This window comes from Meles meles, chromosome 17 (assembly GCF_922984935.1).
Source record: "Meles meles chromosome 17, mMelMel3.1 paternal haplotype, whole genome shotgun sequence".
NCBI classification, from domain to species: Eukaryota; Metazoa; Chordata; class Mammalia; order Carnivora; family Mustelidae; genus Meles; species Meles meles.
The window spans coordinates 51,779,635-51,793,957 of NC_060082.1; the positions used below are offsets into that span (position 1 = coordinate 51,779,635).

Here is a 14,323-nt window from a genome sequence, read left to right on the forward strand (position 1 = left end):
GAGTCACCTTTAGAAGCGCTTCAACCTGTCATGATGCCTCTCAAAATGTGATATCCTAAAGACGTACACTGGAACACTTTTAATCATTAACTATAATAGCCCAAACCAGAAGGCAACTTCGCTGTCAAATCACGGTTAAAATGGAGAAGTCCACATCTTCCGTGGACATCCATTTAATAAACTGCTGGTCAAGCATTACAGATTTTTCCCAAAATATGGAGTAATATGTACTACACCCATACGGCTTTGATGAAAGGCCGCAAAATTATATGCATTGAAAAGAAAACTTCCTTAGCATTGAAAGGGCTGGAAGGAAACACCACCAAATAGTTATGAATTCCTCTTCATCAATTAAGTGCTTTTCTCTTTTGACTTTCTTATATTTTGTTTAATGGACACAAAATAGCTTAAAATAAAAATAAATGGATGAGGGGCACTGGGGTGGCTCAGTCAGTTAAGCGTCCAACTCTTGATTTAGGCTCAGGTCATGATCTCAGGGTTGTGAGATCGAGCCCCACGTCAGGCTTCGGGCCGAGTGTGGAAATCTCCTTAAGTGTCTCTCTCCCTCCCCCTCTTCTTTCCCCCCACCCAACTCTCTAAATAAGTAAATGGTGGGATGAGAAATTTCAAATGGCCTCTGACAAATACAGAACTCAACAGGACCAAGAGCACACACAATGTTGACATATAAACCGCATGCATTACAGTATGTGGTACTTTGCTCCCAGACAGAATCACAATATTTCTAAAGGACTCAGATTCTCATTTAGACCTGTCACAATATAGTAGTATTACTTATATTAGGGACATTAAAACATCACCAAGCCATTATCAAAAAGTCAAAAGATAACAAGCCTTGGCGGGGACGTGGAGAAAAGGGAACCCTCCTCACTATTGGTGCGAATGAAAATAGTATAGAGGCTCCTCAAAAAATTAAAAATAGAAATACCATAAATCCAGCAATCCCACTTCTGAGTATATAACCAAAGGAAATAAAACCACTAACTTGAAGAGATACTTACACCCCCATGGTCGCTGTAGCGTTATTCACAATAGCCAAGATAAGAAAACAACCTCAAAGTCCATCGGTGGGTGACAGAGGAATGCTATTTAGCCTTAAGAAAAAGAATGATGCCATTTGCGATGATACAGATGAACTCAGAGGGCATTACGCTAACTGAAATAACCCAAGCACCGAAAAGAAAACTACTTCATGATCTCATTTCTATGCAGAGCCTTAAAAAAAAAAAAAAATCGAATTCACAGTAACGGAGAAATGAATGGTACTTTCTAGGAGCTGGGAGTGGGGGAGAAACCTGTCAAGAGTCCAAACGATCAGCTCCAGAAGAGTAAGTCCCGGAGACCAGCCTGGTGACCACACGGTGGCTACAGTTAATAATAATGTACCGTACTCTTCAAATTTCCGAGTGGAGCTCAAGTGATCTCACCACACGCATGAAACAGGTAACTGTGTGAGATGACGGGTATGTTAATTAGCTTGATTGTGGTAATCATCCTGCAGGGTGTATCTAAACATCACAACACGCACCTTAAATATATACAATTTCTATCCATCAATCATACCTCAATAAAGCTGAAAAAATAAACCATGAGAAACATGGCCCAGGTGTGCTGCATTGTCTATGACCATGTACTTCTGAAACATTATGTACAAATTATTTCATAAACTAAGCCCTGCTTAAGATTCAGTAGAATTTTTTTTTACAAGAGTAAACTTCAGAAAATCCTTCCATAAGACAACAGATGTCTTTAAACAGCATCGTCTCCATTTATCTGTTCCCTATACTAAGGGTCTGCCTGCTTATGAGCCCCATTCGAACATTCCAGTGCTTTACACCTTCAATTTCCTCTCTCTCACTTAATCGCAATTGGTGGGAAGCTTAAAAGTATGAGTATTGCATGTGTTCTACAAGACATGAGTAGACGCGGACATTCTCAAGCCCTTGTTTTCCTCAGACTTTATCTACCTCCGCTCCTCTGCTCCCTGAAACAAATTTCTTCTTTGTTCCCCTCTCCTTTTGTCAGTCATAATGGTGGCTCCTAGATTCCCCTCCTTACTTTTCTACAGCATTCTCTTCTTTTCCACACAGGTCTGGCAAGCAGCTGGGTGTAGGACTTCTCAAGTCACACCCCTTACTGCCGTAGCCATGCCCACACAGGCCAGGGGCTCCCCCATGAGGCCTGGGCCACTACCCTCCCATGCAGGCACCAAAAGCCACCAGACACAAACAACAGCAAGCAACCACAAAAGCCCAGAGTCATGCCCACTACCACCAGTCCCAAGGCCCATCACATACGCTGCTAATGGCATTGGACAGGCCCCGATAGAGGCCATACTATATTCATTCTCAAAAAAATGATTTATCGAATATTTAAATAATGCAAATGAGACACTGCATCAGCAAAAATTCAGGATTACTTATCAAATATTTCAATGTGATTCAGTTTTATACTCCTATTAATAAATCTGCAAATCATAAAAAGTTCTGTGATCGGGACACAAGTCTCAATTATCAGTTAAGAAAATATCATTGGGGAGGTGGTTCTTCTTCAACATTCAAGGAAACACTGCACCCCATGGCATTTTGGGCCCATTTTGGCAGGGGCCCCTCAGGCTAGGGCAAGCTGCTTGCTTTAGTGCAAAGACTCACTGGGATATGTGTGTCCAGCACTAGTCAAACACCGAATGAAAACCAGAAGCAGAAGCAGCCATGCCCTGGTTCTGCAACCTCTATAGAATGCCACAAGCATCCCCACTGAGTACCCGTCCTCCCTGCACGTGGGTCACCTATGGTTGGGCCCCATGGAGAATCTCGTCCTTGAACTCTTTTTTTCTGACCCTACTCCATGCATCACTGCCTTCCCACCCATGGGTTCCTTGTACCAGCCACTTCAGGACCACAAGACCACACGGGCACAACCCCTCACACCAGAAAGGACAGACAGGAAGAGGACTCACCCACTGAGGACCACGATGAAGTCCATGACATTCCAGCCATTGCGGAGGTACGAGCCCTTATGGAAGATGAACCCCAGGGCCACAATTTTGATACCAGCTTCAAAGCAAAAGATCCCAATGAAATACGGTTCCGTCTTCTCCTGCGGGATGAGAAGCACGGGTAAGGGGGTGGGAAATGCAGACAAAGTCACACCCCAGCCGCCCTCTCCACTCTGACCACTCCTCGCTCCTACAGGACACCTGAGTACTAGTGGGAAGTGAGTGCACTCGCTGAAGGACTCGGGGAATGCACAAGAGCACGGGAAGCCTGGGGGAGCCAGCTGCCGGAACGGATGGGTGTGGGGGTCACAGTCAAGCCAGACTTCTTCCCAGGAGAATGGCTGATGTTTCTGGCTCCACCCTGGCGGAGTTGGCTTTCCCACTGCTGGCCTTCACTTACCCTGCAAGCTCAAGGGTTCTCTTCTGCAGGTAATTAGGCTGAAGCCGCTTATGCATACATTTAGATTTTAAGCAATTTGTTTGCCCTCTGTTGGGAGAATACGCTAGACACGTGACTCCTTGCTTTAAGGAGAATACGGACTCAACACCGACGAAGTCCAGCACTGTGAATGCACACGGGCTTTGAGCACCTTTCTCCCTCTCACTCCCAAATCCATTAGGCAGGGGACTGAAGTTAATGGCCCTTTCTTCTTGTCTGGCTACCACACAGGGTATCCACAAGTGTTGGTGCTGCCCTCAGAACTTCCGGGAGCGGGAGTTAGAAAGGTCAGTTCTCTCGTCCTTCTGCCTCCCAGTGGGGTCTGTCACCAGCATGTCCCTCAGCAAAGAACAAACTCCTCACCGAACTGTAGGACAGCGGATGGGGGAGGGGGCCAGGCGAGGAAGCAAAGGAGAAGGGAACCAGCGGGGAAGAGAAGGGACCGGGGGTAAGATGAGAAGGAAGGAGGGAAGGAGGCACGTACCAGTCTGCGGGACATCGGGGTCTTGTCATCCTCAGGAAGATGCTGTTCCAGGGCCAAGACAATGCAGTTGGCAATGATGGTGGCCAAGATCATGTACTCAAACGGCGTAGGAAAGATGAAGTTAAGGAACAGATTCACCCAGGAGAGAGGGATGCAGCCTCCATGATGGCACAGAAATACACAAACTCCATCAAACCCCGTGGGACGTTTGCACGGTCTGTGCCATCTCTATCAGCAAGCAGGCGGCCGGGCAGCGGAGGGCCCTTCGCGTGGGAAACTACAACCATTTCTGATTGGGCTCTAAACCCCGAGCACCTTCTCCAACAGAAGGAGAAATGCAGCCAATAAATCATATAGTTAGACATCTGGCCGACACTCAAGCTACTCACGGGATTCAAAGGCACAGGAGGGATTAAGCAGGGCTCAAAATGGAAATAGAAAGAAGGAAGAGACAGGGATGCGGCGGCTCCCGCTAGGCCCTGCTCCCGCCACGGCGCTGGACAACGATGCTTCAGCAAGGACCCAGCCGTGGCTGTCAGGGGCCGCCTCTGGGACTCAGCTCTGGGACTTCCTCCTCTAGAACCTCTGCTCAACGGAGTAGAAGAGCCTTTGGAGAAAAGAACAGTTCTCTCCATGGGAGCTCTCTTCTGTTTCAATACCCAATTCAGAAACAAATTGAATGCGGTCAGGAGAAGCTTGCCTTGGTCCACCTGATTTCTCCCAAGCTTCTACACAGAGAGCAAACAGGGACGCATCATGAGTCTGGGTTCAGGACAGCAAAGTTAGGGCATCTAAGAACCAAACTACAAGCGAATGGATAATGAATTCAGGCTTTTTTTCTGTTGCTTTTCTCTGCAGACCAATGAGGGGGCTCCCTGAGCCCTTCTGAACAGCAGGATTATGATTCAAGTGCCTGCATCCGGGCTCCTGGGTGCACCATGAGCCCAGGAGGAGTTGGAGGGGGCACTGTTCCCAGAAAGCGCGAGAGGGAATCACCAGCTTCCAGAGTCAAGTCACTCTGTGTGCTGGATTTCATTCCGTGACTACTGTTGTGACAAACACAAGTGGGCTGTCACCACAGGTCTTGCCAAGCAACCTATGCTCTGGCAGATTCTGGCATCCGGGACGGAGAAAAGAGTCGATCTGGCCAAGTGAAGGGAAGGCAAGAGACCGAACCCCTTGTCCCCCCACCCCCTTCCAGGCCTGCTGTGTAGCATGTAGGGCCTAGAGCTTTCCCCAGGGAGGGCAGATCATAATCAGGCCCCTGATGCTTCCCGTCCCAGTGCTGTCAGTGGCCGGTGCTGGAACGGAGGCTGCCGCGGGCGAGGCAGGAGGCTGCCCCTGAGCTTCGAGACCTCTCCACTGGCTCTCAGCAGTGCCCAGGGCTGTCTCCTCCCCGCCACCAGGCACCCGAGTCACCACCCACTCTCCCTCCCGCACAGCCCCAGCGCTCACCCAGGACCCACAGTCTAGGGACGGCTCTGCTGGCTTCTACAGCTCTGGGGCCCGGCCACCAGATCTGAAGTCTGGGTGGGCTCCACGGCCTTCAGAGCCAGCCCCCTGCCTCCACACCCCTCGGTGCCTATTTCCACCCGCCCAGTCAGAGGAGAATCTACCCACGCACCCAGACATTCCTCTTCCCACAGTCTCTCTTGTACCGAACTCGGTCCCTGAGAGCTAAACATGCCAGCGGACAGGCTCCACAGACGCCTCCCTTCTTGGGACAAGCCCCCTCCCCCCAACACACCCAGGGCGACCAGCACCCACTGACCACAGGGGTCCTTCTTTTCCCTCCCGTCATGGGCTCTGATCCAGAGCTCTGACCAAGTGTGGAGGGACCAGGGACCACAGCAGGACCTGGTGTCCCACAAGCCTTCTGAAAAAGCTAGCTGGTCCTGGGCCAGGTTCGCACACCCAGAATCCCCCAGACCCAAACGGTAACACGAGGACGGAAGCGAGGCAGAAGTGGTGGCCCAGGCATGCAGGCCTCTTCCTGACCACATGCCGACCAGCCGCGGACGAAGGTCAGGAGAACGGGAGGGCATCTAGGCCAGTGTTCCTACGGTGCAGGCGCCGATACACAGGATGCTAGTGCTGCAGGAATCTGCAATCAGATCCGCGAGGGAAAGCCGGATTCAGGAGGGGAGCAGGCTTCCCCCCAGCAGGACTTCTTGGAAGCTTAGGGACTATTGTCAACAGTGTCCACCGCCTCCCCCAAAGGCAGTGGGGATGGTATAGAGGATTCCCTTTTTTGTGTTTTCTTAAAGAATTTTTACTTATTTGAGGGAGAGAGAGAGCGATCATGAGAGTGGGGTGAGCGGCAGAGGGAGAAGCAGGTTCCCTACTGAGCAGGGACCCCGATGTGGGACTTGATCCTATGACCCTGGGATCATGACCTGAGCTGAAGGCAGTCACTTAACTGACTGAGCCCCCCAGGCATCCTGGTATGCAGCATTCCTTAACTTGCTTCACCACATCATCCTTTTATCAGAACACCTCTCCTGGGAATGGCATCAGAGAACTCATTTGGGAAGCCCTGGTCCAAAGGGCAGATGTCACCACCGGTCCCCAGGGGTGAGGAGGAGGGCTGCTGCTCTGGCAGGAGGGAAGCTGGTGCCCCTCCCACCTCCTGCCTCATCCTTAGTCGAAGCGGAACCATTCACAAGGTGTGGGCTCAGCTGCCGTTGGCCCTGGCTGGCAGGGCCCTCAGCAAGTTCAGAGAAGCCGCTCAGCAGGTCCAAGGAGCCCAGCAGGTGACCTGGGAAGCAGGAATGGGGAGTGGAAGACATCATGGGTCTGCTTGGGTTCTAGGATTGCTTTCTGAGGTTCAGGCTTCTATCCCCGAAAACTGCCAAGTGACAGCCACAGACCTCAGTTAATCTGCTTTTAGTTGCTGACTTGAAGGCATGACGGGTCGTGGTTGGCCATATGCTGCCCCGGGCTCTCTACCCCACAACACCTCCTGGGACTGTGGCAGCCTCTCAGCGGACCCCACTCCCTGCTCCCACGTCCACACCTGCATTTCCCTAGCCAGATCACCTAAGCATACAGCTCCCTGCGAGGACCTGTCAGCTCACCCACTCGAGAACCCGTAGGTGCAGATACCTGAGGCTTCTCTGTGACCACTGGGCTAGCTTTGGGAAGGTGTAGCCATCACCACCGCAGGCTGCTCAGGGCAGGAGAAAGGCTCTTGGCCCCAGGTGTTAATGACCCAAACTTCCTGTGACTAACCAGGTATCTGGATGGCTGAGAATTCATGAGATCTCAGTGAACGACAGTGCCTAAAGCCCTGGAAGATTCCAGTAATTCACAGGTTCTGAGAAGACCCCATTACCACGCCATCCCCACCCAGACCCTCTGCCTACATTCTGATGTCTAAGGACCCAGGCAGAGCAACAATCCTCTGGCTTGAAGTGTGGAAAGCTGTTAAATGCACATATCCTTGGGACAGTTGTCCCTTTAGATCTTACGGCTCATCTCGACCTCAGGATGAACTCAGGTTTGGGGCAATTAAGAACCTGAGGTGAGGTTCTGCTGCAGAAGCATAGGTGAGACCATAGGCATCCCATGCCTCTGTGCACGAGGTGACAGAAAGGACGGTGACCGGGTAATCTCGGCAGAGAGCAACCAGTTCCGTCTGGGGCCTGGCCACTCTCCCTTCCAGCCCTTTCCGTCCCCTTCCACCCCCTTCTCTTTCTGAAGAGCATGAAGAACAGGCACGTACATGCCGGTGCTCCAGCCTCCACCTGCAACGGGCTTTCTCCTCTTTTCCAGTCCTGTGTTCAGAACATGCTAGAATTAACCACCTCATCCGGGAAGGTTTCTCCCTGTGCCCCACAGCTCTTTCTATGGTACAATTTTATCACCTCTCCTCCTATTTGTCTCCCCAAGAAATTACAGCTTGAAAGCAAGGACACGTTCTTGTTCATCTCTCCAATGGCCGTGCTTACAGAGCCCCTGGTACACAGCAGGAGCCGACTCAATGCTCAACGCAGGCATGAATGACTGGGAGGCACCCCTGGGAGCAGCAGCACAGCATTCATTCACGCTGGCTGAGGCCCGGGCTCCTGCTCACCCCCACCCTTGGGAGCTGACTCAGAGGCGCCACTCCCGCTCCTTCTCATCTACCCTCATAACTTCAAGCCAAATAAGCTTGGCTCTAAGGCTTGTGGCTCTGCTCTATCTCCCAAGGCAAGAGCCTGGACTGCAAATAATGGTCCACAGGCCAAGGGAATGCACCTCAGGCTAGACAAAGATGTGACCTGGAAAGGTCAAGGAAGCTCCATGTTGCCAAGACCTCAAAGAACAAGGCTCTTCATGAGACAGTAATGGAAGACTGTCCAGGACTCTGAGGCCTTCCACCCAGGAATTCAGTGGCTCCCATCATACTCCGTGGATCCCAGATGCATTCTGGAGAACCATATCTCTCCCAGGTATCCAGTCTGTAGTCGGAGATCTTAAATAAATGGAGCCAGCAGGGCAGTGAGATGTGGGAGCCTGAGGGCACAAGTGTTGCCTGTCTTACCTCCAGACCCCTTGTGTCCATCGCATGGTAGGCACCCAACAATTGTCTTCTAATCAATTCATGAATCAATCAATTGGTAAATGAATTGCATAGAGAAGCCAGAGTCAGAGGTATCCTTGCAAAGGTATCTCCTACCTTCTCCACACTGTGTACCCACTTGAACTTTTCGTACTCTAGTCTGTGTATACACATTAGCTATTCAAAAATAGAAACCAGCATGCAGAGAGGATCTCTTCAATGTAAAAAGGATTTTTTTAAAAAGGAGCAAAGGAAAAAAAAAAATCTGTCACACTAGAAGGATAATGAGTTTTCCTGGGGTAGTAGGGTTATTTTCATTTTCTTCTCTACCCCTTTACACATTGGGTGTACGCATTTACGTCTTGAGTGTTATAATGAGTATGCATTAGTTTATAATTAAAAAATCAATTAAAGCTATATGTATTTTGAAAAAACACAAGCCAACACAATAAAACCATCCCACCCTGAGGGTCATGGAAATCAGTATAAGGTTTCTGAGAGGATCTAAGGCGGGATAACAAAGGGACAGGACCTAAGGAGGAAATGGCAGTGAAAGTGCTTTGAAAACCCCCAAGACGCCTCCGCTCCCGTATGTGTCTCACTATCTGTTCACCAGGGGCCTCGTTTCATCCACTTTCCTGGCAGTCTCCCCCAACACCCCTTCACTCCACTCTCCCTCTGAGCCCGTTAATGAGGATCTCTGTCGCTCCATCTCTCCCCCTCCCGTCTAGCAGCTTCAAGACAATCATTAGGGAAATGACAAAAATAGGTTCGCTTATTGATTTATCTCCTTTACCCGATGCTCCTTCCTTCCAACGGTTGACTTGTTTCCTTAGCAACACAGCTAATTTGAGCAGCACTACTTGGCCTGCACACCTGCCATTTGTTCATTTCCTTCCTGAGGCGCAGAAAGCCCGGGCGAGGAAGAGGGCTGCCCTATAGGCCAGAGTTGTGATGCTGGCTCTGCTTGTCACCAGGGCCCTGGGGACCCGGCCCAGGACAAGAGCCCTCCTTTGGCCCAGACCACCAGAGCCTCACCTGCCAACACCTCTCGGGGCAGGTCTGCAGGCACAGGACCGGGAGAGACTTAGGACTGTAGCAGCACACCTGGGGAGCTCCAGGGGAAACCTGCGTCTCCACCACCACCGCGATGCTGATCCTAGATCCCCTCCACTCTCGGCTGTGTCCTCTCAGAGCTGCGACATCAGAGCTCACTAAGGAGACTACAGGTACTCAGAGAGGCTGAGAGGCCACAAGGGACAGAATGCTGTGCTCTCTCCCTGACTCCAGGCCCTAATGGCGAATGCGCTTTCGTGGGGAGCAGACTGTGGCCACTTATGCACTTCCACAAAACTCCTGGGGGAGTCAAGAGTAGCCCCGGAGTCTCAGGGAAGGCTTATCCCAGTGTCCTTTACCCATTTCCACCCCTCACCCCCACAGCCCAGAACACTCTCCCAGCAAGATCTGTCTCCCTTCCCTTCCTTCCATCCCAGCTGCCTATTTTCGGAGGTCTAATTCTAAGAGATGAAAGAGGCCTCAGAAGATGGCCTGGGCCATTCTAACAAGTGGGATGTTAACTCAAAGACACCCAAAGGGAAGGGGCCCTGACTAATCCGTGATTCCCTCAAGCATTACACCAGAGAGACATTTTAAATATGAATGATAATGAAATACAGCTAACAGCTCTCCAAGTCTTTCAGACTACTTTTTTTTTTTCTATGAGAAGAACCAGAATCTTCCTGGAAACCTGCAATGCAATGGAGAAATACAGATTGGTAACGGGAAACCAGAGCCAGGGTTCCCACTGCAAAATCAGCCCCAATGTGGCGCTCAAGGCAGGGGAAAGCACCGCCATCCATTCCCGCAGAACCAAACACAGAATACAAGAAGAATCAAAGTCTAAAACGACCCATGAATATAAAGTCCTTTGAAAACCAGTAAGGTGCTACACAAATGCACAGTCATTTTTATTACCCTACTAAATCACTCTTTAAGTATCTACTGTGACTCTAAGCTTTGGGATAAGCAACAGTTCGAGCTCATAGCCTCCAGGAGTGGGCTGGCAGGCTGCAGCCGGGAGCTGACATGACCCACCCCAATGAAGGATGTGAAAAAAAAAAAAAAAAAAGTATGGTAATGGGCCTCCGGGAAGAGAGCAAAGACATTTGGCCCCGAACCTCCTGCGAATATGGAAAGCACATCCAAACACCAGTCCCAGAGGAGGATTTATGAAGCTGATGGCTCTGATGCAATCTCTCCCAGCGATTAGAGGGGGCATTAATCACAGCCAAGGCCAGGGCTAAGAACAGGAGGGATTGAACCATCACAGAAGTCCGGCTCCAGCTCCCACAGACCCTGATGGAAATGCAGTGAGATCATGCTGGTGACATCACATCCCCCTCGCCTGGGCTACTGAGAACCATACATCTGTCCTAGAGGGACCAGGAACACTGACAAGACAGACCGTGTGCCTCAAACCCAGATGGGAAGAGCTGCCTCCTGGCCTGTCCACACAGGCCAAGTGTGCAGGCTTTCAACCCTTCAGACTGGAAAGACAATGAACCCCCACCCTGGTAAGACGGGCCTGGGGCCGGCTCTCCTTCCTGGAAAGGTGCCTCGCTTGTTGCCCAGATCGTGGTATGAAGCGAGGGCAAGTATGCGATGAAAGATGGAAATCCAAGGGAGCCCCTAACGCCTCTTGGCCTGCCTTCTCCGCCTCACCTCCACCAGCCCGGGCGGAAGGCCAGGTTAAGAGCCAAACTGAGGCCCAAGGACCCTGGCTCAGAGGCTAACCGGCTCCTGCATGGGATCCTCCTGCATTCATCACACTGGCCCCTGTGGCTGACGCAGAAGGACCGTGCAGCCCAAAGACCGATCCAGAAAGGGGAGCAGACGCTTGGGGTTCTGAGGGACTGCAGATGAATCTTTCCATTTCCTGAAAAACAACGTTAATCCTCTAAGCTTATCAACGCAGGAACCACCCTCCTCTACCGAGCAAGTCACACCCTCAATTCCATTCCCTTCTCTTGTCTCAGCTCCTCGATGTTAGATTTCCGGCCTCCGGCCTGGGCTGATCAATAGAGGGCGGCCCACACATGGCCACCGCAGGGCGGGTGGGCTCCTTGCCTGTGCTTCTCCCTGCGACAGTGAGCAGTGCCACGGGGGCAAATCTGGAAACTCGCACAGCATCGCCTCCTCCCTTCCTGCTCCCCTGATGGGAGAAACGCAGTTAACAAGCAGAAGAACGCGGAGAAGGCTCTCCAGACCTCAAGATGTCCCACTTCATTAGCTCATCACTCTCCTTATCACATTTTTTCTTGCCACCCAACTTCGTTTAAAAAAAAAAAAAAATCAGATTGAAAAGCCAAACCCCTTTTCTTTTTTTAAAACAAAACAAAACAAAAATGGATCACGTGACTTCCAGCCTTAACATCAGTTTTTTAACTTTGGTTTCCATGGTGGTGGGATGCAACCTACCATCACCATGACAACAGCTGCTTCGGTTCAAATTCACCATCTGACAGGCAGTCCTGAACACACACGCACACCTCTCCCGTTCTCTCTCGCTCACTCTCTGTCAAGGAGATGGAAATGCCATTACACCTACTCCTAAACACTTAAATCCTAATGAATGAAAGACAAAGAAAGCAATATTGAGAACACAGCAAAGAGGCAGAGACCCCCCCCCACCACCACAACCGGTCCCTAAAAGGCTCTCTCTTGCAGCCACAGTCCCACTGCTCTCCTAGGGAGGCCAATGGACTCAGTTCCTCAACAAAAAAAGGTCCCAAGCATCATCCTTTTAATATTGGCTGTGAAGGAAGCGACATTCAACCCTCCATTGTTTTTTGACCAAAAACTCTCATCTGATGCCCATATCCCTGGCCCTATATAAAATGACTGACAGGAGGTTCACGGTGTTGCTAATTTGGTTAACTCACCCTGAACGGAGCCCCAGACTCATCTGGGTGCCAGTTCCAAGAGATTGGGGAGTGGCAGTTCTGAGGAAATGAAGACAGCTTTCCTCCTTCTTTTGCCTTAGTTTCAGTCAGGTGGATATGTCTTAACAAATTCACTTGCTATGCGTTTGACTAAATCCTCGACTCAAAATGCTGTCATTCAACGCCCAGTTTTGGTGATCAGGGGACAGATGATTGAACATGACAGAAAAGGGAAGAAAGGAACAGGGAATATGAAAAGGCTCTGGAAGAAAACAAAACAGCAGCGGGAAAATTACCTGTTTAGAACCCAGGATTGGTGTTTTGATGATACTCTGACAAATTTGAGCCCGTCAAGAGTGCTAGCAGCAACGTACATCCCAGGGGAAAAAGAATGGGGGCTGCAAGCAGCAACCACACCCCAAACGATTCCCTAACTTCACATCCACACTTGATTCGTGGGGTGACAGACAGTAGCTGAATGTACAAAGAAAATGAAAAGCCTTTAATGAAAGAGTCCACAGATCATCTGTGAGAGAATTTTGGTTTTCCTCTGAAAACCCAGAACCTATACCCTAGTGTTCAAAGACACCCACTGAGCCTGCAAACCACTAGAGAAAACGTTAAAGGCACTGAGGATACACAGCTTGGGAAGGGAAGGTTGGAGAGAGACATCATTGCTGTCTTCAAATATCGGAAGGACCAGCTCATGATGGGGGCTTAGACATTGTCTACATTATTCTGGAGGCTAAGACCAAGACCAGAGACCAAAGACTACCCAAAGGTAGATCAGAGGAAATACAGAGAAGGAGCTTCGCTCTTTCCTAAGGGAATGGATGACTTCGTTAAGCAGTAAAGTGAATGTTGTACCAACAAATGTTTAATGACCCGTCTCTCTAAAGGATGAAAAGCCCTGGTGTATAGCATTTGCCAATTTCTGGAGTGTAAATACTCTTTCCATAACTAATTTCTAGCTCCCAGTTTGACATCAATGCACGTGAAGTTACAAAGATACACACAAGGAGTACTCAAGAGCTGGGACTGGCCCATTCCCATCCATCACTTACTGTAAGTTAAGAATATCGAGGCAGAGATTCCTGTATTGGATGGTAGTCGAGCTAGATCAACCCTTGTTGCTAACAAGGGGTTAAGAAATGGATAGGAAGCAAGGTCAATGAGTCTTCAGTCACTTGCTCAAGGGCCTCCTGGGTCAGCATGACTCACTGTGGTCCCTGGCCTCAAGATGCCCACTTAGCCAGACCTGCGTTCATGAAGTCCGGAGCGTCACCCTCATCGCAGAAGGCAGTACCCGCGCAGCTGGCTGTGGGCCACAAGCAGCACGGCTGAATGGGGTGACACTGCCATGAATCACACAATTAATTCATCACCCCATTATCTCAGGCTGAAGTCTGGGGTACCCACGGGTCCCCACTATCTCACCATGGCCTGCAGAATAACTGAGAGGAACCAGCCGACACACACAATGAAAGCACAGTTCCGAAAGACAGAAACACATCCGGTAAAAGGCTCATGTCCCATTCTGGAAGATCAGAGGATCTCAGCCTTGGCCGCACACAGAATGACCTGGAAACCTTTCCAAAATGAAGGATATGGGTGTCCTATCTCTAGAAATTCTGATTTGTCTCAGGTGCCCTCTGGGGATGAGCATTTCTAGAAGTTCCCACACTGATTCTAATGAGCAGTAAAGAACACTGCTGCCAGGGTTGGAGGTCATGAAACCTAATGGTATCCTCAACTCAGGGAGATAACAACAGGAGAAACTAGACTCTGAGGAGCGCCAAGGTAAGAACCAGAAGATCCCGTATGGTTCTATTAACTGTTCCATTACATCCCTTTTACAGATGTAGCTACAGACATCCGAGGTGCAAGGAGACTGTTC

At 50.1% G+C, this 14,323-nt stretch overlaps 1 protein-coding gene across 7 annotated transcripts in view; it reads right to left on the reverse strand.

Annotated features, from left to right (window-relative positions):
- Positions 1–14,323, reverse strand: part of CACNA1E (calcium voltage-gated channel subunit alpha1 E) — a 501,197-nt gene that overhangs the window by 284,876 nt on the left and 201,998 nt on the right. For all 7 annotated transcript variants that reach the window (XM_045982501.1, XM_045982499.1, XM_045982497.1 and 4 more), the window contains exons 4-5: positions 3,943–4,048; positions 2,981–3,120 (exon numbers count right to left, since the gene is read on the reverse strand). In XM_045982501.1, the coding sequence (XP_045838457.1) occupies positions 2,981–3,120; positions 3,943–4,048 (246 nt within the window). The remainder of the gene's footprint in view (positions 1–2,980; positions 3,121–3,942; positions 4,049–14,323) is intronic.